The sequence below is a fragment of the Colletotrichum aenigma genome (assembly GCF_013390185.1).
Source record: "Colletotrichum aenigma strain Cg56 chromosome Unknown KSG_Cg56_contig09, whole genome shotgun sequence".
Taxonomy (NCBI): Eukaryota; Fungi; Ascomycota; class Sordariomycetes; order Glomerellales; family Glomerellaceae; genus Colletotrichum; species Colletotrichum aenigma.
Genome location: NW_023500915.1, coordinates 235,921 through 263,608, shown reverse-complemented (window position 1 = coordinate 263,608; position 27,688 = coordinate 235,921). Strand labels below are relative to the sequence as shown.

Here is a 27,688-nt window from a genome sequence, read left to right as displayed (position 1 = left end):
CGACCTCATTTTGCTGTGACTGTTTCTGTATGCTGCCCGTGTTTCTATGTCCCTTGTGACCGGGATGGGTGATGTTCTACTGTAGTGTGTTGGGACAACCAATTTGCCAAATTTCGCTGTGGTTCGGAAGGAGCAGCAAGTAGCACTAATTCCTACTCGCCTCAACCTACAACTGCTCACCTCTATTTCCACTTCGGGCCTTGTTCGTGGTTTCACCGTCAAGATCGTGGGTCCAGATGCTCTAAAGAGTATGACGTTTAAGTACGAAATTGATTGGATATGTACTGAATATGGCTAACTGTGTATCCAAGATGTTGAATATATTCAAAGAAAGGGAGTGTTGGCTCATCACGTCGGGATGGGAGTACGCAAGGGCATTTCCCCTTTTTTTGCCCTCCTCACCCTGTTTCCTGCTTACAGTGGGACTCTGCCAAGATACCGAGCAAGAAGCCTTCAACTCGCCATCTAGAACGCAGGCTTGGCATTCTTGAGGAGCATCTCAAAGTAGGCCTGGTTCCAGGTTCCGGCCTCCGGCGAGGGCTTGTAGGCGTCGGGCTTGCCGCAGAAGGAGTCGTAGCGGACAGCGCTCGAGTCGCTGGTGCCATCAGACTCTCCGCCGGGCTTGACCCACACGAAGGCATCGGCCAGCTCGAGGCCGGTGTTGGCGCTGGGGCGGAGACCGAAGCCGGCCCCGTTGACGTTGCACCAGTTGCCCCACTCCTCGCGGAGGCCCTGGACGCCGTTGCGACCGGTGTCGACGATGGCGTGGTTGGGCATGCCGGCGGTCTGCAGAGCGGCACCGAAGAGTGTGACATACTTCTTCTCGTTCTGGGCCTTGTTGTACTGGGCATCGGGGTCAGAGGCGAACTCACCGGGCTCAGCGTCCCTAATCATGTCCAGTCAGCATCCTTTAACCCTTATGTAAGTCGTCTGAAAGGAGACTGAATGCTCACCAGGAGTTCCAGCCGGCGACGTTGGTGGCGAAACCGCGCAGTTGCGACGGGCTGCCGGCGGCCTTGTACGCCCTGGCGAGCTCCTCAGCGCCGGGCTTGAGGTTGTCGTTCCAGCCAAGCCAGCCTCCGTGGCCAGCATCCATGTACATGACGACGTTGGGAAGGTTGAGGTTCTTCAGAGCGTAGGCGACGCCGTCGCGGTAACCCGCGGCCGAGTTCTGGCAGGTTTGCAGGTTGATGTTGGTGACCAGGTTGGGGAGGGAGTCCGGCTCGATGACAAGGGCAAAGGCCGTGTTGGGGTTCGCCTTGATGATCTTGACGATGGGGTCGATGTACTGCGACTGGTACTTGGAGAGTTCGCCGACCGCGAGCTCGCCGTTGGAAGCCTTGGCAGCGCAGTCACGGCCCGGGAGGTCGTAGATGACGACACCCAGAATGTGGTCACAGGGGGTGTCAGCAATGGCAGGATCAAGACGCGCAATGTTTGCAATGGTGTCACTGAACGGTCATCGTTAGTCTCCCTTAATGTTCTGTCGGGCGGACGGTGAGTTTTGGGACGGCTTACACCCATACGAAGGAACCGACATCAGCGACCTTGAGAGCCTGTTCCTTGAGAGTGCCGCTCATGCCTGCGGCGGCAGCCTGGATCTCAGCCCTGTAGAAGTTGTTGGGGTGCAGGGTGTATTTCGAGAAGACGTTCGTCTTCGCATCCAAAGAGACGGCCGAAGAGCACGCAGAGACGGCTTCCCGGGGTTGCTCCTTGCGTGTGGTCGAAGGCGCAGCAATGGCCGTCGAGGCCAAAGCCGCCAGAGTGGCGGTTGTGAACTTCATGTTGATGCAAATTCTCTTGGTTTAGCTGTTCTTCTTTTGTGATGCTGAGTTGTCTGATGAGAGTCCAAGGGTGAAGGTAGATAGTACCATATATATACACCTCAAACCTTCAAGGCCAGCCAGTTTGTGAATCCCGTAGACAACATTACGTACTTGCGATCTTCAAGAGCACTCGCCTTCAAAGCGACATCAATCAGGAAATAGGCCCGACAGTTGCGAAGGCTTCGGCCAGCTCTCTCCGCGTTGCGAAAATGCAGTTGCCTTGAAGGGCAAGCCAAGGCTGGTGGAAGAGGACGAGCCGTCTGGGAAGATTGATCTTTCGAATTGGCATGTCTGGGCAACTTTAATCCAGGGGGGTCGATATGAATCCCATCGTCAGTTAAACAGGCAACATGGGATGGGCGTCCTGAAGCGGCTTCTTCAATGGCGATCCTCCAGTCAGATGGTCTCCCAGTGTTGGCCTGCTTTATTGCTTGCAACCCCCGCAACATGAGAAAGCCTTAGATGCTTCCATCCGGGCTAGGCGGAGGAAAGTATCTAAGCCCTGTAAGCATTTCATGATCCACGAGTGGCGAGACAGGGTATTGTAGTGTTGGCGAGCCTCGACTGGCACTTCCGCCCAACTCTCGTACTCAGGACATGTTTACCCGCTTTCGTATGCTCGCTTTGCCATCACCAGTGCTGCCTTGTGGGATCTTCAAACTACTCGAAGCGTGAGAAAGAGCAGAAGCCAGTGCCAGTGGACAGTATCAACCTGGCATTTCTTTAGTGTGCGCGTGCCCAGTTCGATCTGATCTGTACCTGCGTATAAGTCGTCGACTAGCGGCCGCCTCCACAATAGATGCAATCATGCCAACTCAAGTAGGGGCGAGGATAACACAACGCAAAGTAAACTGTGAATGAAAGGAGGGGGCCGGGAGAAATGCCGTGGCGGTAATCCCACATCGGGAAGCAGGTACAGCAAACTCCCCGCCACTAATTGTCATCCATTTATTGCCGCCATGAATATGAGTATTGTTGAGTCGACTTTAGCCGGCGAACCCCAGATCGACAGCACGAAGTTGGGCGCCGGCGCTAAGCTCGTTGCTCAAGCTCTCTTGGCCGGCTAAAATATCCGAGCAGGGCCGCAGCTTTTTGGCTGTCTCGCTAACCAATTTGCCAATCGTTGCCGAATAGGACGTTGCCCATTCGTGCAAAATTGACGATGTATCGTAGCCCTCTGTTATATTAACTACACTCCCTCCCCCCCTCGCCTCCTTGCTAAGAGCAGCGTGAAATTGAGCACGACACACGGCGCGGACCAAATAGTCGCTGATCCTCCAACTTACAGCAAGTCACAAGAGCGGAGCTGCCCGGTAACATTGCAAAGCTTTCAAGGTATCACGAGATTCAAGTGGACGTCTCCAAGGTTCCTGTCCGAACTTCATTCGTAAACGCGGGGTTGGGTCTCGTCGCGGAGCAACCTTCCGACCAGTGCGCATCCAGATTGCTTCCACATTGCGCTTAAGTACCCGATACCACCATGGCGCTTGGCGGCAATGGGACGATGGGTGGTGAGAGGAGCAAATTTGTCAATTTGATTGTCTCCTGCCTGAATAGGCCTCTGTTTCTGTCGCAGGAGAGTATCTGGAACTCGCTTCTCATGGGGTCATGAAGAATGTAGTGGCCGGGTGAGGTGAGAATGGCATTGACTACGACAGCGGCATTGCGGCGCGACGAAGCGACACAGCGATGGCAAAGACGCGGATGGCAACGCGGGCTAACCACGGCAACATGTCAGTCGATGATATCTGGAGTGGGCTTAGTATTCGTCCTTACAGCAAGACCATGTCAAGGTAGAATGGCAAGGTAGACTGCGTCGTGTCATCCCAACAACAGCAGCAGAAATTTGGACCAGTCCCGAACACTCGACTTGAGCATGCCAAGTCTTCCGCCAATGATCACCCCAGGAGATCCTGTCGTAGATTTCCGAAGTCCAACTTGTACATTGTCATTGCAGTGGCCATTTCGTCCTCTGTGACCACTTTCTATATCTTTATTTTACACTCCTGTCAACGAGGACATTGGGTCGTTTGGCTGCAGCAATAAAGCGTGCCGAGCAACGATGTAGAAACGGCCCATTTTGTGGCGTTGCTGCTTGGAAGTATACCTCCAATGCGTTCGGCTTAACAAGTGCCTCCTTACATGAAAGGAGGAAGAGAGAAGGGGTAGCCGCCGTTCTTGATGCGGAAGACGCTGAGGAGGAAGCTGTACATGAGGAACAAAACACCGCCCCAAGCCAGCACAGCAACCTGCTGCGTCTTTGAGTCGCCAATACGAGGAACCTTGACGGTAAGAGAGATGGCACAGAAAGCCAAGACACCATCTAGTAACTGTCAGCTGCGACGCACAAGTTTGGAGACAGTTGCGAGGCTTACAAATGGCAGCCACGATCTGGGTCTCCAAGCCAAATTGGTTCTGGAAGCCACCGGCAAAGTAGCTGATACCGCCGCGGCCATCTCCGGCAACATAGGGAACCTTGCGAATGTGGTTGAACATGTGTCCGCTGGTGAAGAGAAGGATGGCAATGAGGCTGACGGCGGCCCAGAGATTGCGGTTCTGGATGATGGGCAAAATGTAAGGCGAGGCAGTGACGACGACCGTGCCCAGACCAAGAATGATGGTGATGGAAGAGATCCAGCGCATCCAGTTGATAGGACGCTTGACCGGAGGGTGAGGCCGGTCAGCCAGGTGTCGCGAGAGCCATGCGTGGACTTGATCGGCAGACTGAGGTCTACGTTGTGTGTCAGTTTATTTCTTCAGTGACAAGGATTATTCAAACCAACCCGCTGGTGAAATCGTATTGCAAAGGCTCCTGGGCAGGGACAGCGTGAGGGCCGACGGTGGGCTGGAACAGGAGGAGGACGGGAGCGGTTTGGAGGCCGAGCTGGTCGTCGTATTAGTCCATGTCTTGTCTCGGACAATGGGGCGGTGGTAAGGTGAGAACTTACCGACATGAAGACCTCACGACCGTCAGAGAAGTCCAGAGTGCCGAAAATCAAGCGGGACTCGCCCTTCTTATCGCCCTTGGTCCAGGACTTGCCGAGAAGATCCCATTCCGGCTGGAACTCTCTGCAAAGCTGGCAGCCGAAGCGAGACTCGAGAGCCGTCAGGAGGACGGCAACGGTGTAGTCGCGGGGGGTGGCGGTCAAGGACTTGTAGCTGGTGTCGGCGAGCTTGATCGGAGAGGAGGAGAGGGCCTTGGTATGGAATTCGTTGAAGCGCTCCTCGGTGGTCTTCTTAGCAGCGAGAGAACCGGCCGCCAGGAACGAGGTCGCGGCCAAGAGGGACTGGAGGAAGCGCATGGTGAGTTTCGTTGCGGGCCCAGAAGCTATTGTCGATTTCGTGAACGCTCGCGCGGGAAATTTGTGTTTGTTTCGTGGCCAATTGGCCTAGGTGATGTAGTTGAATCGGCGTACGTAGCGAGTGGGTGCGCCGCGAGTGTCGTTGAGATGCGGCAAGCTGATGCAGCTTGAACTGGACAGCTCTCATCAGCGTCGCCAGCCCACAGTGGTGTGGGTCAACCTACCAGTGCTTTGCCGGGCAGGTACTCTGTAAGGTACGTACGCGCTACAGAGCAACCCCTGGACCTGAGGTGGGAACTGGGGCCCGGCTCTACTGGAGTCTGGCGGTAGGACGACCGGGGAAAGTATTTGCCGCTCCGTCAAGAGTCCTTGTCAGCCCGATACCTAAGTAGCTAAGGCAGATAACCTTACCTAAGACTCAGTGACGTGGAGGCTTTTCACTGTGTGTAGCCCCTACAAGCACGGACTCAGATCGACCAGGCTGGCTACCTTACCTACACTACTGGCACAGTGGGACAACACACCTGCTTACCTAGAGTGGGGTCACCCCATGAGGGCGAAGCTAACCCTTTTCGGCATCATGTTTACCTCTTCAGCGTCCACATCGAAAGGCACCCCCCGAACACACCGCATCATCATCGCCATTTCAACATCGACATTGCGAATCTCATCAGAAACAAGTGCGGGCACCCCTACTACTGCTTTACACTTCAGATATCAGCCCTGAGACATCAACGTCGAGGACTGATCGCGCCCTATTTCTACTTCAGAGATTATACGGACCCCGACCAGGCGACGCGCTCACGCGCTGAAGCAGAAACAAGTCCTACAAAATGCCGTGCAAGACGAGAAATATGGACTCGGAGGAGGTAAGCTACCTGCGCCACGCGGAAAGCGCACACGTTCAAAGTTCACTTCATCCTGACCGTCGTTCGCAGAGGATGGCGGCCGCCCACGAGCTTGAGATGAAGCACGAGAAACACATCCACCAGGCACAACTAATCGCCAAGGAGGAAGACGCGCGTAGACAAAAGGTTACAAAGCAGGTGCTTCTCGCAGAAAACTCGACATTACGCGAGCAGCTCGCCGAGAAAGATGCTCAGATCAACCAATTGACCGACAAATGCGACGAGACGCGCTCCGAGCTGGACTCCTTGAAGGCCACTAGTCACGATCAACAGACCCAAATAAAGTCACAAACACGAGAATTCGCCAATATCAAGGTTGGTCCCTGTCGCGAGCCCGCCCATCAGTAAGAAACGCCATAGCTGATGAAGACAGGCCGAACTTGAGTCACTCAACAGTTTGTCCCAAGAGTCGACCAAGGTTCTTTCCGAGAAGCTTGCTCTTTCTCGAGAGCTCAATGCTTTAAGGCCCGAATTGGAGCATTTGCGGTCACAAGTGGCTCACCAGCAAACAGCCATCGCGGAGAAGTTGGCGTTGGAACGGGAACTCAACATGGTCGAGGTGCAATTGGCCAACGAGAAACGCGTACGGGAACAACAAGCAGCCCAAGCGGAGGGCAACAAGACAACCGAGGACGAGCTGAGTCGCAAGCTAAAGGACACCGAGAAGAAGTTGGCTTCCGAGAAGCGAGAAAAGGAACAATTGCAAAAAGAACTCGATTCTGTCGCTGCCGCTGCGCAGTCGGGCGAGGACAACAAGAAAGCGGACCAGGAGCTCAAGAAGAAGCTACAGGAGGCAGAGAAGATGCTTCTGTCCGAAAGGCGTGAGAAGGAGAGACTTCGTAAGGAGAATGAGGTGGCACTGTCGGAGGCTCAGGCACAGAACGAAATGCTGGAGCAGCGTCTTGACACCCTAAGATCAAAGCTACGGATTACTCAGGAGGAACTCAAGTCGATGCGATCCGAAGTCGTCCACACAAGTACCGTGCCTACGAAGAAGGCAGATACCGCCGCGCGGGTTGGCGGTGCCAAGGCGCAGAATGCTCGCAAGCGTCGAGTAGAAGAACTCAGCATAAGCGACATGAGCATTGGAACGCCAGAGGATGTCACACGAGGCAGGCGACAACTTAAGAAGAAGGAGCAAGCTCTTGTGGGCGAAAAATCGACATTCTCCATCACTCCTTTCTTGGCCAAAAGCAAGACTCTTACCGTTGAGGACGCGGTTGCCGAGGAGGAAGAAAACGAAGCCGATGTCAGCTACGTGCCTCTTGCACACCAGGCTCAACAGGCCGCTGCTGAGGCTGAGGCGGAGGCCCAGGCAAGTGCTGGAGAAGATGATGGGGCTGAGCCCGAAAGGGCAGACTCGGCAGAGGCGGAGCCCGAAAAACCCGCCCTCGCTCCCAAAGAAACCAAGACTAAGACGAAAACCAAAAGCAATGGAGAACCCAAGAAGGCGCGTGGCAGGCCCAAGAAGGCATTGGCTGAGGCATCCCCGAACATGCCTGTACAGGCCCCCTCCGCGAGCAATGACGTGGCCAAGTCAGGTTCTCTGCTTGACAAGGTTCTCGAGGAGCCCGAGGCCGGCGAACAAGAGAATGCAGTTTCTCCCGTGAAGACCACTGCATCGGAGAAGAAGGCGACGGTGACGAGTACGGGTGTGCGCGAACAAGAGGTCAAGAGAAAGAAGCGCAAGCTCGCCGGCGACTCAACCACTCTTTTCGACGACGACGGTGAGGCGGAGACTGCGAATGTCAAGCGACCTGGTGGTAAAGTTGCGCCAGGAGCCGGCAAGGCCCTTGGCAAGACGCACTTGTCCTTGGTGCGTAACGCAGGCGCATTTGGCAAGAGGACATTCTCTCCACTCAAGAAAGATAGGAGAGGTGTCGGTGCTAGTTTCCTGGCGTAAGACGAGGCCGGCGATGGATGTGTCTTTATCCGAGCATGCAGGAATCATATGCGGGTTGCATGGGCGGCGTTCTGGGATGGGAACTGGTGTTGGTGTTGTTGGGTTTATGTACGTATGGTATTCAGATCAAGTTGCATTTTCCTGAATGAAGAGGTCTTGAGGGCTGCAAATCTCGCCCAAAGCTTTCCATCCGATATGAATCCTCTGGGGTCTACGTGTGGTTGTGTACTAGTTGAAACTGAGACGTCGTGACAACCCTGTGAAGCTCACCTAGGCTGTTTGCTACCCCTGTTCGGGTGCGACTAAAGCTTGGGCCAATCAGCATGTCGAGTCAATGGTGGATGCAGAAGCTTCACTTGAATAGGTAAACAGGCTACACAACAACGACGGGCTTTAGTTGGAATACCTCCTTATACTCGGCTTTTGACCCTTCAATCCCATCGAAAGCGGTACGTGATCCTTGACGTGCCAATCTCTGAGCCATTTGCATGTGTAGTGGTACAGAGGACGGCCGTTTCCAAACAACCAGTACGCTCATGACGTCTGCCGCCTGCGGCACACAATGACAACAATGTCCAAATCACCCGCCCGCGCTTTCATGAGAGTTTCTAGACGCCAGTCTTTTCTCATGCTTTCTACAGCTTGTGCGGAGTGCCGGAATACACTCAATGCTGGCGCCGGTCAGACGCGGGCATCTTCATCCAACTCGAGATGGAAGATGAGGCAGGGCAAGGATATTTTCGCGCGCGAGGCCAAGGTCCAGGGCCTCAAAAGCAGGGCGGCGTTCAAGCTTCTAGAGGTTTGCACATTTTTGGGTTTGTCTTTGTGAAGATTTCCTCCGGTGAGCTGACGAGTCTGCCAGATGGATTCCAAGTACAGAATTTTCCGCAGGGGACAGACAGTGGTGGACCTGGTATGTTGCCCTTGCTCTCATGCAAAGACCCCTCAAGGACACGTAAATTGACAGTTTGACACAGGGATATGCTCCTGGGAGCTGGTCGCAGGTATGCACATATTTCATGAACTCGTGGGAGCATATGCAAAGATGTGTTGCTGTGTATCTAGGTCGCCGCCGACCGGACGAAACCCCACGGACAGGTTTTGGGAATCGACATCATCCCGGCCCAGCCACCAAAGGGTGTCTCGACGATCCAGGGTAACTTCCTCTCGCCTGATGTCCAGGAGATGGTGAAGGATTACCTCATCCGGCACAAGAAAGGCCGTCCGGCCCGGCCACCAGCCTCGACGACCTCATCCGAGGGAGAGGAGAGCATAGGCACAGACGAGTCCGCCATTATCAAGGACCAGCCGAGCTATATTGACATGGAGAGGGCGGGTTCAGAAACGCCCGACAAGTCCGAGTGTGTTGCTGAGACAACGAAGCCAAAGGATGGTCGGTTGGTTGATGTGAGTAATCGTCAACCAGGACAAGACTTCTGCAAGGACTGACAGAGAGGTCTAGATTGTATTGAGTGACATGTCAGCACCTTGGGACCAGACCACCGGGTTTGGAGTGAACAGTCTTAGTAATCCCTATCATAGGATGATGAACACGAGCGGCATGGCCTTTCGAGATCACGCCGGTAGCATGGTTCGTGTTCGTCTGGGATCAGGCTTCACATTTCATGGGGGCTGACGAGGTGTTGCAGGACCTTTGCATGGCCGCGCTCCAATTTGCCAACGATACGCTAAAGAACGGCGGCCACTTTGTTTGCAAATTCTATCAGGGCTCCGAGGACAAGGCGCTCGAGATGAAGTTGAAGACCCTTTTTGCGAAGGTGTTCCGCGAGAAGCCCGAGTCGTCTCGTAGCGTATGTTGGACGTGTCTACTGGGTTGTGCGACGAGGCTAACGTATGTCAGGATTCGAAAGAGGCGTACTTTGTGGCTCTTAGGAGGAAAGGTGAAGTAAGACTTCAAGGGGACAATGATAGCTTGTGAAGGCGGAACGGTCGTTACACACAAGTGTGGGAGGGAGGCACACACTTTTCAAGTTCATACACACACAACATATGTCAAATGAGATCACACAAGCAGAAGGGACTGTACGATATGAAGATAAAAAACCAGCCCAACGGCCGCCCAAGAGATGCCATTTGACGCCATGCGAAGTGTGTAGATCGTCAATTCTTTTTTGGATTCCTAACCACGCCAGTACCATGCAGAAAGTTCCCTGGGAAGCACGATGAGAGACCCTCATCGGCAGTCCATAGCCGTGATAGCGTGTCCACCAGTGCGACGAGAAATCGCACGACCAACCCCAAAAAGGAGCATGATGAAAGTGGTCCCGCCAGAGACCAATAGCACCACACAACCCGTTTAGACCTTGAAGCCGCGAGAGCGTCTGCGACCACGGGCACGCTCGAACTTGCGACCCTTGGACTCGACGTAGGGCTTCTGCAGAGATTGTTAGCACTCACGTATTATGGCAGAAGGGGGGGTTGGGGTTGGGGTTGGGGTTGGATCCGAACCTTGTGCTTGTGGGGACCGAAGCCGAAGTGCTTGACGGCCTCGCGGGAGTTCTTGGGGCCGCGGAGGAGCAGGGTGTTGCTTCCGGTGGGGGCGCGGAGGGCAAGCTGGTCGAGGGTGATGGCCTCACCGCCGGCGGCAGCAATGCGGGCACGGGCGGTGGAGGTGAAGCGGAGGGCCGCAATGGTGACCTTGGGGACGGTCAGGAGACGGTTGTCGTCGGTGACGGTGCCAACGATGACGACGGTCTTCTTCTCGTTGCCGTTCTTGATGTTGGCGGCAACGCGGGAGAGGGAGACGGGAGGGCGGTTGATGCGCGACATGAAGAGGCGGCGCAGGATAACCTTGTTGAAGTTGGACTCCGTGCGGCCTGCGAGATTGGGAAGAAACCAAGATCAGCAATTCATGTTTGACATCGTTGGCGACGCTCGAGGCGGGGGGGAGAGACTCACGGGTCAGGAAGCGGTAGAGCTTCACCAAGAGCTTGAGGTAGACATTGTCGCTCTTGGGAGCCTTGCGGTGCGTGCTGCGCACGTGGTGGCGGTCGAGATCAATACCTATAAACGGGGTGAAGAGCCCATCGTCAGCCTTTTGGTTCAAGCATGCTCTGAATGAGGCGGGAAGTCCGTCATCCACAGTCCCGAATCCCCAAGTCCCAAAGACTCCTCATCCTCTGCTCGCACTCGGCAAGGGGACAGGCGGCCATTGGGGTGGGAAAACAGGCAGGAGAGGATTTTTCTTTTCCGCGCGCCTAGTTCGCAGAATAGCAACAGCAAAGATCCCAACGAAGGGTTTTGCGTGCACATTCCACTCGCATGTAAAGGCTTTGGAATGGGAATTCCTACGTACCCATCTTGTCGTTGGACTCCCGGAATTGGCGATCTGAGTCGATGGGTGGCCGTGGTTTGTCGTCGTCGTGTAGATGGAAAGACTGTGGAAATTTCGCAACCGGGCCAGACAGAAAGAGTGGCAGCAAACTTGTGGGCGCGAAAATTTGCCCTAATGCACCGTCAGGCCGTCAGGCATCCAGTTCCTCTCTCTCTTTGTTCCCCCCACCTTTCTTCTCTCTCGGCTTGAGTGGCAGTGGGGCCGTGCACCTCAAGTGCCCATCTCAGTGGACCACACGCTGAGTGCCCTGCAGGAGCGCCCGGGGCCTGGACCCTGCAACGCTTGCTCCTGACCGACAGGCCTCGGTATGCCGGTGTAGAGTTCGGTGAGGGCAACCGCTCGTTAAATTGCCTATGTCTAGGTATCTGCTTGCCGTATTCTTTCACATGCCACAGCACGAAGCCAGATGGAGGGACCATGTGTCTCATGAAAGAATCTCAATTCATGCCGGTGTATTCAGACGACCTGCGGTCTAGCTTGTGCGAAAACAAAGGTGGTGCTTACTTGTCCTTCCATGACGGTAGCAGCCATGAGGTCCAGCTCCCCGTGACGCCCGGGACAGTTACTGGACAATTCCCTGCCCGTCTTCTGAATACTCAAGCTAGTCTTCTTCTTCTTGTTGTTGTTGTTGTAATACATTATAAAAACACTGATGGATGAAATGCCGGGTTGAATGAGGCAACCCGAGCGGCAGTCTCTCTGCCCCATCGTGACTACTACGCAAGCCACTGTCTAGTTGTAATCACCCCATGCTCAGTACTGAGGCTTTTTGTAAGCCGCCCGCCTGCATTTTGCGGCCGTGGCGTGTCGCTAAAGTGAAGTTGTGGTGCATGGCATCACCTTTTCAGATGTTGGCCTCCGAGTTGCCATCCGGCCTCAGCGACACCAAATAATCGCGAGAGAGCTCAAAGCTGAGCCAGCTGGATGCCATGCTTGGCGCAACCTTGAGGAGATTGGGCACGATGCCCTTGTAAAGGCCCTTGATGCCTTCGTGGGCGACGATGACCTTAATAGCATCGAAGATACCCTTGTACTGGTAGCCCATGCCCGTCATGGTGTTGATTTGGAATCTACGACGTAGAACGTCACTGTGATAAAGTCAGCACCGCGACCGATGCACAACGCTCCAGCGGAAATAACTTACAAGGGGTAAGTACACGTCTGAGCGACAGCTCCCGAAACCGCTCCGGCGAGCAGTTTCCTGACGGCGCTGGGGTTCTTGTCACCCTCAGGAGTCAGGTATTTGCGAACCCATTCGTAGACCATAAAATTGAGGCCAACCTGAAGAACTGTTAGCAATCAAGCCACCGAAAACAGCCTCTCTCATGAATACGTACGTAGGGGGCGACGCCGGCAACCGTCGGGATGATGCCACGGTAAAGCGCAGAAAAACCACCTTCCGTCTTGTACATCTTCCCCATGGTGGCCCACATACCAGGGAGCTCCTTTGGTCGGTCACCAAGCTCGGCAAAGGAGGCAGACTGGATGGAGAGGCGGGTCCGTACAATGTCGAGGGGGTAGGTGAAGAAAACGGAGGTAATTCCAGCAATGCCGCCGCAGGTCAGACGGGCAAGAGGGGACAAGTCTGCACCAGGCTGCTTCTCGAAGAAGTTCTGCTTGCGGTCAGTTGAAAGTCGCATTTACATGCTCAAAGGCTGTATGCGGTATGTATGTATAACAAACAATTTGGAAGAACTCACCCTCTTGTAAAAATTGTAGCTGCCAAACTGGACAGCTGAGTACGGAACAATGCGGACGCAATTGGTCCCATTGCCTCGCATGAAGCCTCTCCAGCCTTCCTCCCGCCACATTTTGGCAAGGCCTTGACCGACAGACAGCTTGTAGGCATCGCGACCAACACTCTGGACTTGGAACAAGATTTTGAGACGTTCGAGGGGCGATACGACAGTCCGAGAAACGGCACCAGCGACACCTCCAGCGCAGAAGGCAGCCACAACGGGTTGCGAAAACGTTTCGCGGACTCGGACCATACCAGCAAGGGCAGCTGGTTCCGCTGCGGCAGGCACAGCGGTATTGCTTGGGGACTGATGGCATACTCGCGTCAGTTTCGATGCTTCCCACGCCCCCAGCCGGCTGAATACAGAGCGGCATGAGATTTAGGTGTAGAATAGAGAAGACTTACGGGCGACATAACTTCAGACTACCGGTGGTCAACAAGCAGTGCGGGTGTGCTTTTTTCTCTCTATTTGCATGCGCAAGACTGTTGGTTCAGAGCAACCACACTGCTGAACCTCTGAAGCCGCCTTTGTGCTATGACGTTGCTTGCATTTAAAGCTCTTGGGGTTATTCTTTCGAGAGTCGTATCAAGAAGCTATGCGACTCTGGAGCAGTGGCTGAACACAGATGGAAGAATGCTTTCAAAGAATGACCCAAAAAAATGGAGAAGGGATAACGAGAAATTTAGAGAGAGCTCGACAACGGCAACGGAGGCATAGTAAATGGGGTATCTGGGATTGAAATACTGGTTTCGACCATTAAAGGCAGCTTCGTCGTCGGGGCGAGGGGGCGGAAGCGTGGGTGGTTTTCGAGGGTATCGCGGTTTTTTTTTTGGCCGAAGTTGGTTGTCGGGAAAGGCAATCTCCCATGTGCCGCGGCTATGGCGTGGATGGGTCCGACAATGATGATGACGGAAAGGTACGGGTAACAGACGGGTCGGTCGGTGCACTGCTATCAATCGTCAACGAGTGCTCGAGGAATTGCAGGTCGAGTCGGGGTGACGAGGCGGATCGTGTAGAGCGAGGGGCGCGTGGTGGGAGTCGAATACGAGAAGGACAGGTCGAACCTTGCAGAGGGAAGCGTTGAGGAAGAAGTCGGGCAGATGGCGGCGCAGTCGACAGGGCAGGGACGGCGACGAGATGAGAGACTGTCAGAGGTGCGCGAGATGCAACGGAGCGGTTGAGATGTCGTGATCTTCGCGCGTAGAGACCTTTGAATGTTGCTACAGTGTTCAATGAGGGGCGGCAAAGGTCCCAAGTCAAGTTCGCGAAAGGAAATGCGGACGCGGACGCAGAGACGCAGTAGGCGCAGGCGCAGATCAAGATCCGGGCCCGGGCCAGATCCAATTTCAGCTTCCAGCAAGTACCTAGGTAGGTCAGTCCCGTCGTCGCCAGTGTCATAGCCCGGCACCTGGCAATTAGGTGGTCGTGCGGGTGGCAGCGGGCACCTCAATGACAGTGACGGGACACTGAGCTTCTCAGCTTTGGGAGGAAGCCCCTCGTCGGAAGGTGTCCGTCCAGGTACCTCACCTACCTACCTGCCTCTTCCCCAGAGCTAGGTACTTACATGCCCGGCATCACCTAAACCCCTCCAAGCTGCCTGGGCCGGGGAAGTTAGGTCCTGTACACCTAGACATCTGTAGTGGAAAGCCAGAGACGTTGCACCCCTAGAACCCAGTGTCCTTGGCTCGAAAAAGGCCGCCCTTGGGTGTGGATTTGCTCGCACACGAGATCATTCCGGGTGCGGCCTAGGTTGCGATGCTTCTGTTGCCAGTCGCCAGTGGAGTCACTGGAGTGGCCTCCGACACTCTCTCCACACAAATGACGACAAGCCGGGGGGAAATGGGGCTCTTTACAGCCACGGACGCCCGCTGCAATTCGTGACATTTCAAAATCTCAAGTCATGCTCATGTGCCTCACGTGCTAAATTAGGTAAGAAACAGATGCAGTGATTCCGGCAGATGACAGGAAAGGAGAAAGAAAGACTTGGGTCATGGGGCTCAACGGTCTGCCAGCCCCGACCAGGCGGAGGAGGCAATGCCCAGAGTTCCCAGATGGGCGTTTATGGACTTGACGACTGCGATAGCCAACTGATGCTACTACCTAAGCCGCACAGCACGCAGCCAGCCAGCCAGCCAGCACCGGTCTGCAGACGCCAAATAGGCTACATAGTAATTGGACTCGGTTTGTGTTGCCGCATCATCTCATCCAGTCCCGACACTGAGGTCCGGGCCTTCTCCCACCGAATGTCGGCTTCGTCCGGGTTACATCGGGGCCAACTTGCCGAAACTTCACCTCTCTCTTCTTTCCGAGCCTCCGGATCCTCCCTATCAACACTCCCAGCGTCGACAAGCGCGCATGTACCATTCTCAACACTGACACCCCGCCTTGACTGCCGTCTTCCCCGCACCGAAATCTACACGTCCAAGACAGAATGGCCACCGGCCCAGCTTCGCCAAGCCCACGCGTGATCGGCATTCCTTGAAATGACCCCCACGGAAGGTAGGTGTTTGCCCGCATGAAAACATCACCCAATGCCACAACGGACCTTAATCACCCGAGGCCAAGCCCACTGGTAACATCTTCTCTTCAAGACCACGACAGACATCACTCAAATAGCACCGCGGAACAAAGGAACTCACAAATGATCAACAGACATCTAAACCCATACAATTCTGTAAAGACCTACATTCAATTTCTCTAAAACTACGAATTGGGAAATGATATCAAATGGCCGCCGCCCCAACCTTCGTCGTCTGAAGCTCATCGCCGAGACGGAGGTTCCGCCCATTGTCACTCCGATTTGACTAACAAAGTTTGAATGCTGCCTACTTCGGGCAGCTCAGCCCTCGCATTCCGGGCCCGAAGCCGAATCGGTCGAATCGAGACTAAAAAGCTCCCAGATGGTGAGGACACTTTACAGATCCAGGCTCAACAGGTGAGGGGAGAACCGGGTAAGAAAATCAGAAACTTTTGGCACAGCCGCGCACAACTCGACAAGATTTTGCCAAGTATACTTATCACTCCGCAGCGACATCCAGGTCGTCGTGAGCAGGGGGAGGGCTGTCAATGGCTGTAGTGCGTTCTCGTCAGCTTGCGGACTCCATGGCTGTCTCCTACGATTGAATACACGTACCCTTTCGGTCGTCGCCGTTGGTACCGTTCTCACGGTGGTCGCGCTCATCACGATCGTCCTTGGCATCCCGGTCACTAATACACAGCTGTCAACATCTCCATCGGGTGGGTCTGGCATCCCGGGGGTACGAACCGGCGGTCAGGACTGCGAGAGCGGTCACGAGTGTCGCGGCGTTCGCGGTCGTAGTCACGGTCGCGGTCACGACGATCGTCCTTTCTGGGGGAGTAGTCGCGGGTGCTGCGACGGGGAGAGGGAGAGCGGCCCCGGCGGGGAGAAGAGCGGCGGGGGGCACGCTCGCGGTCCCGGCCAGAGTCGAAGCGCCAGGAGGCGGAAGGAGGAGTGCGAGCCCACTGCGAACATGTCAGGATCGGACGGTTCGACCGGTTGTCGCGTCATCATACCTCGATCTTCAGGATGTCGTCGCGGCCGATGCGCTTGTTGTGCATCTCATGGTAAGCATCGTCAGCGTCGCGACGGTCCTCATACTCGACGAAGGCAAATCTGAGCTAGATTTAGTACGCAGGCATTCGGCGGAAACATGGTCAGAGGTGGGAATCAGTGACAACTTACAGTCTAGAAGAAGCCGAACGAGGAGCTGGGATGTCACAGCGGACTAGATGACCATAGCTACAGGGGAGCCAGAACGTCAGCATCTCCATACATACTCGGGATCTTGATTTTGTTTTTTCAAATATTTGTTTTCTCGATTTTGATCTTTTTGTTTGTTCAACGAGACAAAGAGTCGGGCGCCGGGCGGGCTTGGCAGAGCCAGGCAGGTAGCCTCGTGAGTCTGTTCTCGCTGGGACGGAAGGCCGGCAGACCAGGGCGGCGCGGACAACAGGCGGCGGGTTGGTCGCGCGGGCCGAGGCGAGCGAACGAGGACTTGACGACGCATCGACGGGGACGGAGGGCGAGGGAGGCATATAGTATTGATATGCTGAGGCAGGAGCAGCGGAGGAGGACGGGAGGACGAGGAGACGAGGACGATGGGCGGGAGGGGCGAGGGAAGGAGATGAAGAATCGGAAATCTCGGAAGGCTCTCGCGTGCCGGGCAAAACAGGACGGACGGAGGCATCGACGTGGGAGTTTCTGAGTTCAGTTGACATACCGTTCGAATTCGTAGGCGAGGTCTCGGGCGCGCGTGCCGTGGCTGAAGCCAGTCACGTAGAGGGTGGTTCCACCGCGCGACATGATGAGCTGTGTTGACTGGTTACGTGGAGAGAGGAAACGAGTTCAAAGGCTAGGAGAAGAGGAAGCGAGGCTCTCGAACGATGGGCAAGAGGGAGGAGAAACGACAATTGAGGGCTGATGGAGCAGCTCCGTTGACGAGATGGATGCGCTTTGGTGGTTTGTCGTGGAGTGGTGATGGTGATGATGAAGTGGTTAGAGGAGGAGGAGAAAAGACAAGACAGGCAAACTGGAATGGGTTGGTTCGGGATCGGCCTGGCGCAACAAAAAGATTTTGGTATGGCTCTGGGGGGGCCACTGGCACTGGAACGAGCTCGGGTTCCTCACGGTACCTACCTTTGGTACCTACCTCAGGTACGTGTCCGAGAAGGAGAGCCCCATACTTAGCTTGTGACTGGCTGGAGGACGTCAGTGGCCAGTCAAGACACTACCGCGCTCGGAGCTTGGAAACAAAAGCTTACGTAACGGCGGATGCCCAGCCAGGTCACGTACATACCTTACACTGTGCCTACGCTACCTAAGGTACCTAAGGTAAGGTATGGATGGACATGGCAGAGGGTCGCGTTTCAACGCCAACGGGCAGTTGCCGCTAGATTGGCAGCTAACGCAGGTCAGGTCAGGTCAGGTTGCCTGTCTGTCCTCACTCCTCAGTGCCCTGTCCTGCCCTGCCCTGGGCTTCTCTCCTCTCTCTCTGTCCCGTCTCCCAAACGGAACGACAGGAACACCCCCCGGCCCGCTCGACCACGGGTGATGTCATTGGCAGCCAGCGCGCCAAATTTACTTTTGGCACTTGCGGAAACAACTCCAAGGTCACCGTCTACACTCACCGAGCCCCCCCCCGTCCGTTTCCCGCTTCGGCATCCCGGTCAGCAAGCCTACCTATGAATTTGCACTCCACCACCACCACCACCACCACCAACAACAACAACCTTTGCTGCACGACGTGCGTGACCAACGAATGTTTAACAGACAGACCGACCGACAGACCGACAGACCTTCAACCGAACGAGGCCGGACATTCGACAGAGACAGCCCGGTGCGCACCGACGGATGATACGGGCCCCAGGGTCGAGCGCGGATGCAAACTGTCTCTCCGCTTCCGGCCACACGATGCGACAGCTTGATGTCAGAGAACACTTCGTCTTTCCTCTTGCTACCTACTCGGTAGCCAATGCTGTAGGGTTTGTTCGCCTGCCGAGCTTCAATCGTCCGATCACCACATTGGAGGCGAGTTGGATGCCACCCTGAGGCTCTCCAAACCTTTTGCTCAGTTGAGGCGACCAGGCTTCCCACGGGCACCCCAGACTCACTCTCTCCTTCTCTTGTCTGGCATCTCCAGGGTCGTCTCCAGGGCATGCGAGACATTAATCGTCGAGGCAGTGAGTGGATAGAGACATGCGGGAGATGGTCGTCGCGCTTGTCTTCCATGTCTTAACCATCTGCGCCATCCATTTTCCCTCCCTTTCGTCTCTTCACGTGTAATTCGACGTCGACCAAGGAAACTCTTACATGGTCCAGTCGGAGGGCGTCAAGCCACCTCATTCGAGCATACTACTCGCCTGCTAAGAACATTGCCAACTGGGGTTGCCTGTATGGAGACGACCACCACACCGTCCTCATCCACTCGTTTCTCCTATGCCAGCGCCCATTTGCGCTTCGTACTGACTTCATGGAGCCCACACCTTACTCCATCCAACGTGTTCTTCTTACTCAAGTCGCCTCTACATAGTAAAACCCAACACCCATGTCCACGTACACCACGCCTCCGTCCGTGGTCCTGTGTCCTCTCGCTGTTCCAACGGGATGCGCGGGATCTCGCAACTCGCAATCCCTCGGAGCAGCCTTTTGTCGTATTACTCGCACTACGCGACACTCCGTTCCCTCAAATGCCCAGACGCTTCCCGGCTTATGGCGCCCGCGAAGACGAGAAACCCCCTTCCCCCCCGGAAACCTCGGCCGCAGTTGATCACCCGCCGACGTCTTTGTCTGGCCATCTCAGATCATCTCGGATCGATGTCAGAGGCGGACGACCCGCGATGAGCCCGGCAGACCCGTAAATCCTTCACTTCACTGCACCGCGCTCTCAACGTTTTTTTAAACCGCCATCGTCCTCATATTTCTGCTCTTCCCACTTGACGTTTCATCCCGACTATGGTTCAATTCTGGTTCGCTTTACTTGGCCCATCTCCATTGATGCTTTTTGGGACTCATCTCGTACTCGACCCGAGTCATTGGTAGCTTCTTGCAAACGTACGTCTTCCCGGTCGCGCGGGCTGAGTGACATATACTTCCCTGTCCCGAATCGCGCCGCCCTACTTCGCCGCATCGCAGTGTTACATCGACCTCGGAATAAGCGTTGTCGCACGTATACACGCCACAGCAATATCTCACACTCTGTTCATCCTGACGACAGTTTCAAGTATTATAACCAAACAACACTGGCGCTGACATTTGTTGACGTCGTCAGGGCGCCTCAGCATCTCGACCTCATCTTATAGCTTTCGCCGACAGAACCGTAAACATCGTATTGGTGCTTCTTTTCATCTCAAGTGAGCTGTGCATAGCATCGTTCTCGCTGTGCCCGTGCGAAGACGCAGGAACGCACCGAGAACCCTCAGATTCTAGAATGGCGGGACGACCGGTGGCCTCACGGGAGTCACCCCGTGCATTGCGAGACGCATTACGGGCGGCCAACGGAGGCAGGACAAATTCCACAACCCCGTCCGAGACCACGAGCGAGGAGGACTACGACGAGCCCAAGCTCACAAGACGTCGCCATGACAGACCGGCAGCCAAGAACACATCGTCGCCTCTAAAGAACTCATCAAACCATGAGAGGAAGTTGTCTCTGGACGGCTCGACCTTGTCTGAAGCCTCGAGCATAGACGAGTCCACTGGAGGAGCTGACAGAAAAGACCTGAAGACGTATGTGTTGTCCGCTGATGATCGAGAGCTTCGCGATGTCATCAGACGGGGTCTCGAACGGGTATGCTCTTGGTGACTCTGTCCTGACAGGGACAGACTACGCACGAAATGAGGGCACAGTCATTGACAACAAATCAACAGGAAAAGGACCCGAAACGACCACGTCGGCCGGGGAAGTTCAGCGACCTAGTGTTTACTCGCCAATTCTCTGCCTTTGACCGGCAGAACCAGCAGACGGCAAATAGCCCCTTCCATGGGTTCTTCACGCTATTTTGGCTAGCCGTGGCGCTGTTCGTCGTCAAGATCGGGGCGGCCAACTGGAGGGCCACCGGCAACCCTTTGGGGACAAACGAGATTATGAAGACCATGTTCCGGCGGGATGTAATCGTTCTGTTGGCTTCCGACGGTGTCATGTGTGGCATCACCGGCGTAGGCTGGATTCTGCAACGACTCATCTTCAGCGGTTATCTTGACTGGAATCGGTCTGGTTGGATCATCCAGAATGTAAGTCTGCCGTAAAACATGCTGTCCTTATGTTCTTTCTTACACAGGGTTTTCTCATAGGTTTGGCAATCGATCTTCATCGGCAGCGTCGTCGGTCTCACCCTCATCCGAGATTGGCCCTGGACACATACCGTCTTCTTCGTCCTCCACGGCATCGTCATGCTCATGAAGCAGCACTCGTACGCCTTCTACAATGGTCACCTCTCCACGGTATACAAGAAGCGAAAGTACCTCCTTTCGAAGTTGAAAAAGCTGGAACATGTTGCCCCCATCAACTCGCCTTCCACGACCAGTCCGTCGGCATCCACCATATCCGTTTCCCACCTGGACAATCCCCCGTCTGCAGCCGAGATGAAAGGCCGCCGACACTCCGTCACCCACACTCGTGGCTCTGAGACGACGGACGTCGACCGCATCTCCCACGCTATCGAATCCGGCGAGCCTCTCGACGCCGACCAGGTCCGCGTGTTCGAGCGCATCATCAAGTGGGAGATTGACGGGCTCACCGACGAGCTGAGGGGCAAGGCGACGAGCGTCGCGCGGGCGTACCCGAACAACCTGACCCTCGCCAACCATTACGAGTACATTGTGTTGCCGACCGTTGTGTACGAGCTCGAGTACCCCCGTTCTGACTCCATTGACTGGTACTATGTCGCCGAGAAAACGGCCGCTACCTTTGGCATTATTCTCGTCATGATCATGGTGTCTCAGGCTTTCATCTGTTGGTCAACCCCCGCGCCCACTACTTTCAGACACAGGCCTAAACTGACGACTTTGACAGATCCCGTCGTGATGCAGACTGTGGCCATGAAGGAGACGGGCATGCCCCTCGCTGAGAGATTCCGCTACTTCCCCTGGATGTTAAGCGACCTCATCTTCCCCTTTATGATGGAATATATGGTAAGCACTCAGACATCCGAACACACCCCCTAACATTGATGCAGAGACTAATGGAAAGCAGATGGCCTGGTATCTTATCTGGGAAACGATTCTCAACACCCTGGCGGAGCTCACCTACTTCGCCGATAGGAGCTTCTACGACGCGTGGTGGAACAGCGGTAGGTTGACCTTTTCCCAAGCCGACTCGCTCAGAAACTGACAAGGCACTTCCACCAGTGTCCTGGGACCAATTTGCGCGTGACTGGAACCGGTAACCTCTAACCCAAACCCTCGAAACCCCCTGAGCCCCAGCTGACGATCGCTAGCCCGGTGCACAACTTTCTCCTCCGCCACGTCTACCACAGCTCCATCTCATCCATGAAGGTGAACCGCCACACTGCGACGCTCATCACCTTCTTCCTCTCAGCCTGCGTGCACGAATTGGTCATGTGGTGCCTATTCAAGAAGCTCAGGGGCTACCTCCTTTTTCTGCAAATGTGCCAGCTACCGGTATGTGGATCCTTCTGCCCTTCTTCAACCAACCTATCTCAAGATGATTCTAACGGGAGGGAAAAAAGCTTGTGCAGCTCAGCAGGACGAGTTGGATGAGAGGTCGCAAGACACTGGGCAACATCATGTTCTGGTTCGGCATCTTTACCGGTCCCAGTCTGCTCTGCAGCCTGTACCTCATCTTGTAAACTTGACTCAAGTACACATGTCGAGAGAAGATTTGTACCATACTCACAAGACTGTACCACGTGAGACGTATAACAGAAAGTTTCAAAGTACAATTTCGAATATAAAAAGTTCTACATATTCTCTCGAGGGAACACGAGGCAGGCAGGGAAGTCTTTGGGGGATATTCTGATGACTTGGATTCATTCAACTACAAAACGCGCAATCAACAAAGCCTCGCCGAAGTTTTGGCCTTTTTCTATCCTCATTGACAAAACATAACGTTCACGCCGCGTAAAAAATGGTCGTCAAGTCGGTTTACAGCCCCTGCTTCTCCGCGGTGGCCATCAGGGAGCCTGGGTACGGGTTAGCAAAAGTGTGCTGAAAACAAGCGTTTGCCAAAGCACTTACCGATGAACGTAGTCACCAGACGGCTGCGGACCTGGCAAATATCCTCGGGCACCAGCCAGATGGTCGCTCCCATCTTTCTCGCGATACTGATGCTGAGCTTGGCGTTGAGGTAGGCGTCGTCGTCCGTGTGGCCAGGGGTGACGAGATCGTAGTCGACGTAGCTGCTCTTCATACCGTTGAGCACATCCAACAGGAAGACACCGGTGCCGATGGCGGGGTCCTTGAAGGAACGGATGCTCGAGGATTTGCCGCCCTTGCGAGCCATGTCGTTGGCCCATCTGACCATCTCCGAGTCTGTAATTTCACGCTTTCCAAGACGCTGTGCCAATGTGGATAGAGTGACAGTGATGTCCTTGCGCATCAGCTGCCAAACCAAGCCGAGCGTCAAGGTGCGCTGGCCGTCAGTGATATCCGCACCCTGGATGCCGACAAGCGAGAAGCGGTTCTGCTTGCCCAGCTCAATGGCGTAGTTGGTGTTCTCAACAGCCTTGAAGCGCAACATCTCTCCACCGTGAGCCGGAGGCTTGTTGACATGACGCCAGTTGACAGATCCCTTGATGACCTTGTCGTACGCTTGCAGAAGTACAGTGCCATCGCGCAAGTCGTCGAAGAAGGACTGAACTGCGGGCTGTACGTCCAAGCTGTTGAGCCAAAGAGTGAAAACGCGAGCTTCCCTCTCTCCTTCGGCGTCAAAGTCCTCAACCTCCAGCTTCTCCTCCTCGGTGATGGGGTCGAGCGCGGGGTGATTGTTGAAGAGGTTGGCAACGAAAGCCAGGTTCAGTTTAGGGTTGCCGGCAACCAAAGAGGTTGGCGTAAGGAACTTGCGGCAACCCATCCTGTCGGCCGTTTGCAGAATCTCTTCGGCTCGCTGCAAAAGATCGCGTGTCTGGAGAGGGCCTCTCGTCGCGCCGTACTCGGAGCCGATTTGTGCCAAGAGCACCGTGTAGTTCTCGCCGTCCTTGATATCGGTCGAAAAGTTGTTGACCCTGTCATGCGTCAGTCACAGTCTCCCCTGAATTGGGGCAATTGACATACCTGCGAGGCCAGTTGGCCGCCTTCAAGTGGTAGTTGAACCATCTCAGAAGAATCTGCTCAGGGGGAAGGCGCAGGAACTGCTCCAAAGTCTCGTCCTCCTCGAGCAAGCGGTACAGCTCAGGGTGAAGCTTGATGTCAATCTTGCTCAGCAGGCCACGACGGATGATCTGCCAGATCAGACCAAGAATCAGATGCTCTCGGCCTTCGATAATATCACCACTGCCAATGTTGACAACGGACAGACCGATACCCTTGGAGGACTCAATGACGATGTTATTGTTCTCCGTCATTTGGAAGGCGTTGAGGTTCTTTGCCTTCTTGGGGCGGTTCAGGACACGCTCGTCGATGGTGTCAGGGACACTGTCGTTGATGAGCTTGGCGAGCACCAGACCATCCTTGCACTCGTCGAACATCTCAAAGGTGTCAGTGGGAAAAGGTAGGCGGTTGCCAATATCTGGGTCGCCGGCCAGAACGGCGTTGATGTGGCGGGTGAATTCGGTTCGCTCATCTTCGTTGATGGTGTGGGTGACGTTGGCGTTTGAGCCCTGAACGTGAATCTTGCCAATGCTGGCCTTTTTGGCATGACCACCGGTTGCTTGCGCGACAATGCCAGCGGGCGCAGTAGGACCTGTTGACATGCGTTTTTGGGCAGGAGAAGACTCGCGAAGCTTGGCAATCAGCTGTAGAAGGGTCGGTCAGCAAAGAGAGGGAAATTGGAGGGCTGGGGCCAGGGCGAGGGGTGGGTGGGATGACGGCGACGTACGGCGACGTAGTCCTCGAGCTCGACACGGCGAGACGAGTCGAGGTCAACCTCTTTCAAGGCCTGTCTGACGACATCGTATGGCTGGCGCTCGCTCTGTTGGGTAGCTTTAATGGCAGTAGCCTCGTCAACGTAGCCCTTGTCGTCAATGTCCAGCTTGCGGAAAGCGTCGCTCAGGCCGTAGATTTCGTTTTGGGGGAACTGAGGATACTTCCTGTCGGCAGATGTGCGTCAGTAATGGCCAACCCCCTGGGTGATGAATCACGGGGTGCGGGGGTTTGCAATGCGCACCTCTGGAGCTTGAGAACGTTCATGATGGCGGATGTCTGAAGGAGGCGCGGCGGGAGGAGAAGGGAGGCACAACTCGCGGATCGAGAAGGAGAGGTTGAACTGGGTAGGACGGCAGCAAGGGCCTTGGAGTTGGAGAGATTGCGCTCGGCGCGGGAGGAAACCGAACCACGAGATCAGGGACCAAGCGGACCTGGGAGCGGTAGATGCGCAGGAAGCTCCGGAACGCACGGACGCTGGCGGAGGACAGTTGAGGAGGTAAGGTGCCTCACGGTGAGGGAGGAATGCGAGGGATTGTGCTCGATGGGTGGGCAGGTAGATGGAGCTGCAATTTGGGTGAGGAGGTGAAGGGACGACGATTCCTAGTGGTGGCGATTGAGGTTGTGGTTGTGGTGTTTGGTTGTATGTATGTAATGGGGAGAGAGGCAGAGGCACAAGCAGCAGCAAGGCAAGAAAGATCAAGCAAGGCCGGGGAGGTAAAATGTCAGAGGCAGCGCCCGAATGACGGATGATCGCAATGGTAAAGGTAATGAGTGGATGGGATGGACACTGGGCCCAGGCGAGGCGGAGCGGAGCAGAGCAGGGTGCAGGGCAATGCGGGGGCCAGATAGCAGCAGCAATAATACGGCGTACCTACCTTCCTACTGCATAGTACGCACCTCAGTGTGAGAACCCGAGAGACCTACCTTACGTTACTCTGTACAACTACCTTACACTAAGGTATTCGTACCTCCTCTCCTCCAGCAGCGACGATAATACTTGTTGGCGGGGGCGGGGAGGGGCCATTGATGTAATGATACAGGCATTAGCTGACCTGGGGATGAGGATTGGCTGCCTCGAGCATTCCAGCCCGGTACCTTGCCTCTTCTGTCTTGGCTAGGCGTCGACGAGCGTCTGCTATGAAAGATACATGTGCTCTCACTGCCAGCGCTGCGAACGAGAGGTATCTTGCGACTACCCGATGGCGCTTACCTCAGCTCGCGGTACGTCTCCGGCCCTTCCGCCGAATCGAATGGGTGCCCCCCGGGCTGCGGTCGCACAGGATACGCGGGAAGCCTGTTTCGCTGCGGCCTCCAGCCACTTGGACTTGCGTAAGGTAAAGACAGACAGACAAGACCGTTGTACCGGTCTTGCGTAAAGACCAACGTACGCCTTCACAGGCACCAGCTCTGACTGATTCTTGGCTCCTCGATGCTTCCTCCCTCATCTTGGGCTGCAGCCTTCAGGCTCCTCCTTGGGCTTCGGTCGAAGCCATCCCTTCCTCCATCCCTGGATTTCACATTTATGCCGCTACCCAAGGTATTCAACCAACGTAGCACAACACGACGGACGGACTGCCATGCTTCTCCCGCGTCTGGCTCCAACAGGCAGCCCAATGCCGTGGGTTGATGCCCGTTGATGATTAGCCCCTCTGGGCAATGTTCTGGAACATGTGCAAGTGCAGGGAAGCCCACGTAAGGTACCAAATGCGCAGAACAACCACGGCACAAATTAGTGTCGACGCCAAGGGTGGTGTCCGAGACTGGAAATCAACTGAGGTACCTATTTCAAGATGCACTGTGCAGTATAGCTCCCAATGCACCCCCTGGGCCGTGTGCTTCTACAAAGTAACACAGTCCCCGCTCCTGGTTCCCCCCCACCTCGAATTTTCTGATCTCGATGCCTTCATCGCGACATTGAAGCTTTTGTGTCAGGACAAGCGGCTCAATCCCCGATTCGCACACTTCAGACCGCATTCACCTGGCTGTCTCTGACTTACGGTGCTGCTGCTGCTGCTGCTGCTGCTGCTCATATCATCACCACCCCCCTTGTCGCCCCCTCACTTTGGCTCTCGCAGCACCAAACCTCATCCACCACAACCGCAAGTCGCCTTGCACACATCACAACCATGGCTGCCGTCTGCAAAGCCTGCCAAGACCCCCTGGTCATCAGCATCGAACCTGATAGCGACGATGAGGGCCAGGCCACCGAGGAGACCCAGAACGTGCCCGATGATCTGGAGCTGCCCTGCGGATGCCACTTCCACTGGTACGCAACCCAGTCTCACTAACATGATGAGATGACCTAACCATACTTACACCATGCACCAGGCAATGTCTCTTGGACCAATCCGCAGAGATCGCCATTTCTCTCAACTGCCCATCCTGCCAGAAATACCTGCCAACAAACCAGCAGGGCCCCTCCGTCACCAACCCCTTCCTGTACACCACCCCAGGCGCTGCCATCTTGACCCGCTACGTCAACGAGGGCGGACTGCAGGACGGCCTGGACATCCTGCCCAACATCACCGAGGAGGCCTACCTTGACGCCCATCCCGAGGCCCGTCCCGCCCGAGCCTACCACCTCATGTGCTCAGAAGGCGATGTTCAGGGCATCGTGGAGCTCCTCCAGGACGCCAACGAGGAGCTCAACGGCGACATTACTCAGCTGGGCCAGCTGATCCGCTACCAGGACCCCCTGGCTGGTGGCAAGAGCCCTCTTCACGTTGCTGTCGAGAAGTCTCAGGAAGAGGTCGTCTGGCTGCTACTCTGGATCGCCTCGCCCCTGCCCACTGATCTCTTTCCCCAGTCGGCGCGACAGGCTGCCGAGGCGCTGCAAATCGTTCGCCTCACAAATGACAACGCTCAGGACATCCGCGCCATCCAGAACGACGCTGGCCAGACGGCCGAAGATGTCGCCAAGGGCTTGCCCGCTCGCTGGGCCGCCCTCGTGGACGCCGGTATTTTGCATCCATAAGTAGTTTGCCAAGTCCGTGATAATGTAAAAGATACCCTTAGCTGTTCACTCGAGTAGTATGCACGCGCAATGGATCATGTTCAAAGTGAGGTGACGAGCTCATCTAATTAGGTAACCAGCC

General features: G+C 55.3%; 11 protein-coding genes across 11 annotated transcripts; 4 read left to right on the top strand and 7 right to left on the bottom strand.

Moving 5' to 3' along the window:
• Window positions 1-465: 465 nt before the first annotated feature.
• CEL6C (1,4-beta-D-glucan cellobiohydrolase CEL6C) lies at window positions 466-1,784 on the bottom strand (the record flags this gene model as incomplete). Its single annotated transcript, XM_037328059.1, has 3 exons — window positions 466-886; window positions 954-1,451; window positions 1,519-1,784. The coding sequence occupies 3 exons, from the start codon at window positions 1,782-1,784 to the stop codon at window positions 466-468; spliced, it is 1,185 nt and encodes a 394-aa protein (XP_037172954.1).
• Window positions 1,785-3,964: 2,180 nt separating this feature from the next.
• On the bottom strand, window positions 3,965-5,128 carry magt1 (Magnesium transporter protein 1; the record flags this gene model as incomplete). Its single annotated transcript, XM_037328058.1, has 4 exons — window positions 3,965-4,149; window positions 4,202-4,557; window positions 4,610-4,710; window positions 4,775-5,128. The coding sequence occupies 4 exons, from the start codon at window positions 5,126-5,128 to the stop codon at window positions 3,965-3,967; spliced, it is 996 nt and encodes a 331-aa protein (XP_037172955.1).
• An 833-nt stretch (window positions 5,129-5,961) lies between these two features.
• Window positions 5,962-7,939, top strand: CGCA056_v012813 (uncharacterized protein; the record flags this gene model as incomplete). Its single annotated transcript, XM_037328057.1, has 3 exons — window positions 5,962-5,997; window positions 6,067-6,351; window positions 6,410-7,939. The coding sequence occupies 3 exons, from the start codon at window positions 5,962-5,964 to the stop codon at window positions 7,937-7,939; spliced, it is 1,851 nt and encodes a 616-aa protein (XP_037172950.1).
• Window positions 7,940-8,510: 571 nt separating this feature from the next.
• CGCA056_v012812 (rRNA methyltransferase 2) lies at window positions 8,511-9,878 on the top strand (the record flags this gene model as incomplete). The annotated part of the gene is made up of 7 exons (XM_037328056.1): window positions 8,511-8,738; window positions 8,802-8,852; window positions 8,917-8,943; window positions 9,005-9,346; window positions 9,402-9,530; window positions 9,589-9,750; window positions 9,801-9,878. 7 exons carry the CDS (start codon window positions 8,511-8,513, stop codon window positions 9,876-9,878), a joined length of 1,017 nt encoding a protein of 338 aa, XP_037172951.1.
• A 378-nt stretch (window positions 9,879-10,256) lies between these two features.
• CGCA056_v012811 (60S ribosomal protein L18-B) lies at window positions 10,257-11,112 on the bottom strand (the record flags this gene model as incomplete). The annotated part of the gene is made up of 4 exons (XM_037328055.1): window positions 10,257-10,334; window positions 10,409-10,776; window positions 10,859-10,963; window positions 11,043-11,112. The coding sequence occupies 4 exons, from the start codon at window positions 11,110-11,112 to the stop codon at window positions 10,257-10,259; spliced, it is 621 nt and encodes a 206-aa protein (XP_037172952.1).
• A 1,026-nt stretch (window positions 11,113-12,138) lies between these two features.
• On the bottom strand, window positions 12,139-13,446 carry CGCA056_v012810 (putative mitochondrial carrier; the record flags this gene model as incomplete). Its single annotated transcript, XM_037328054.1, has 5 exons — window positions 12,139-12,382; window positions 12,439-12,575; window positions 12,632-12,907; window positions 12,995-13,339; window positions 13,438-13,446. The coding sequence occupies 5 exons, from the start codon at window positions 13,444-13,446 to the stop codon at window positions 12,139-12,141; spliced, it is 1,011 nt and encodes a 336-aa protein (XP_037172953.1).
• A 180-nt stretch (window positions 13,447-13,626) lies between these two features.
• CGCA056_v012809 (uncharacterized protein) lies at window positions 13,627-14,431 on the bottom strand (the record flags this gene model as incomplete). The annotated part of the gene is made up of 2 exons (XM_037328053.1): window positions 13,627-13,979; window positions 14,098-14,431. The coding sequence occupies 2 exons, from the start codon at window positions 14,429-14,431 to the stop codon at window positions 13,627-13,629; spliced, it is 687 nt and encodes a 228-aa protein (XP_037173115.1).
• A 1,619-nt stretch (window positions 14,432-16,050) lies between these two features.
• srp1 (Pre-mRNA-splicing factor srp1) lies at window positions 16,051-17,357 on the bottom strand (the record flags this gene model as incomplete). The annotated part of the gene is made up of 5 exons (XM_037328052.1): window positions 16,051-16,103; window positions 16,167-16,240; window positions 16,299-16,516; window positions 16,568-16,667; window positions 17,275-17,357. 5 exons carry the CDS (start codon window positions 17,355-17,357, stop codon window positions 16,051-16,053), a joined length of 528 nt encoding a protein of 175 aa, XP_037173114.1.
• Window positions 17,358-19,980: 2,623 nt separating this feature from the next.
• ARE2 (Sterol O-acyltransferase 2) lies at window positions 19,981-22,360 on the top strand (the record flags this gene model as incomplete). Its single annotated transcript, XM_037328051.1, has 8 exons — window positions 19,981-20,340; window positions 20,421-20,783; window positions 20,844-21,504; window positions 21,565-21,683; window positions 21,745-21,841; window positions 21,900-21,933; window positions 21,989-22,172; window positions 22,241-22,360. The coding sequence occupies 8 exons, from the start codon at window positions 19,981-19,983 to the stop codon at window positions 22,358-22,360; spliced, it is 1,938 nt and encodes a 645-aa protein (XP_037173520.1).
• Window positions 22,361-22,655: 295 nt separating this feature from the next.
• fim1 (Fimbrin) lies at window positions 22,656-24,857 on the bottom strand (the record flags this gene model as incomplete). The annotated part of the gene is made up of 5 exons (XM_037328050.1): window positions 22,656-22,693; window positions 22,749-23,734; window positions 23,784-24,463; window positions 24,547-24,757; window positions 24,835-24,857. 5 exons carry the CDS (start codon window positions 24,855-24,857, stop codon window positions 22,656-22,658), a joined length of 1,938 nt encoding a protein of 645 aa, XP_037173519.1.
• A 1,862-nt stretch (window positions 24,858-26,719) lies between these two features.
• CGCA056_v012805 (uncharacterized protein) lies at window positions 26,720-27,567 on the top strand (the record flags this gene model as incomplete). The annotated part of the gene is made up of 2 exons (XM_037328049.1): window positions 26,720-26,859; window positions 26,922-27,567. The coding sequence occupies 2 exons, from the start codon at window positions 26,720-26,722 to the stop codon at window positions 27,565-27,567; spliced, it is 786 nt and encodes a 261-aa protein (XP_037172962.1).
• Between the last annotated feature and the right edge of the window lie 121 nt (window positions 27,568-27,688).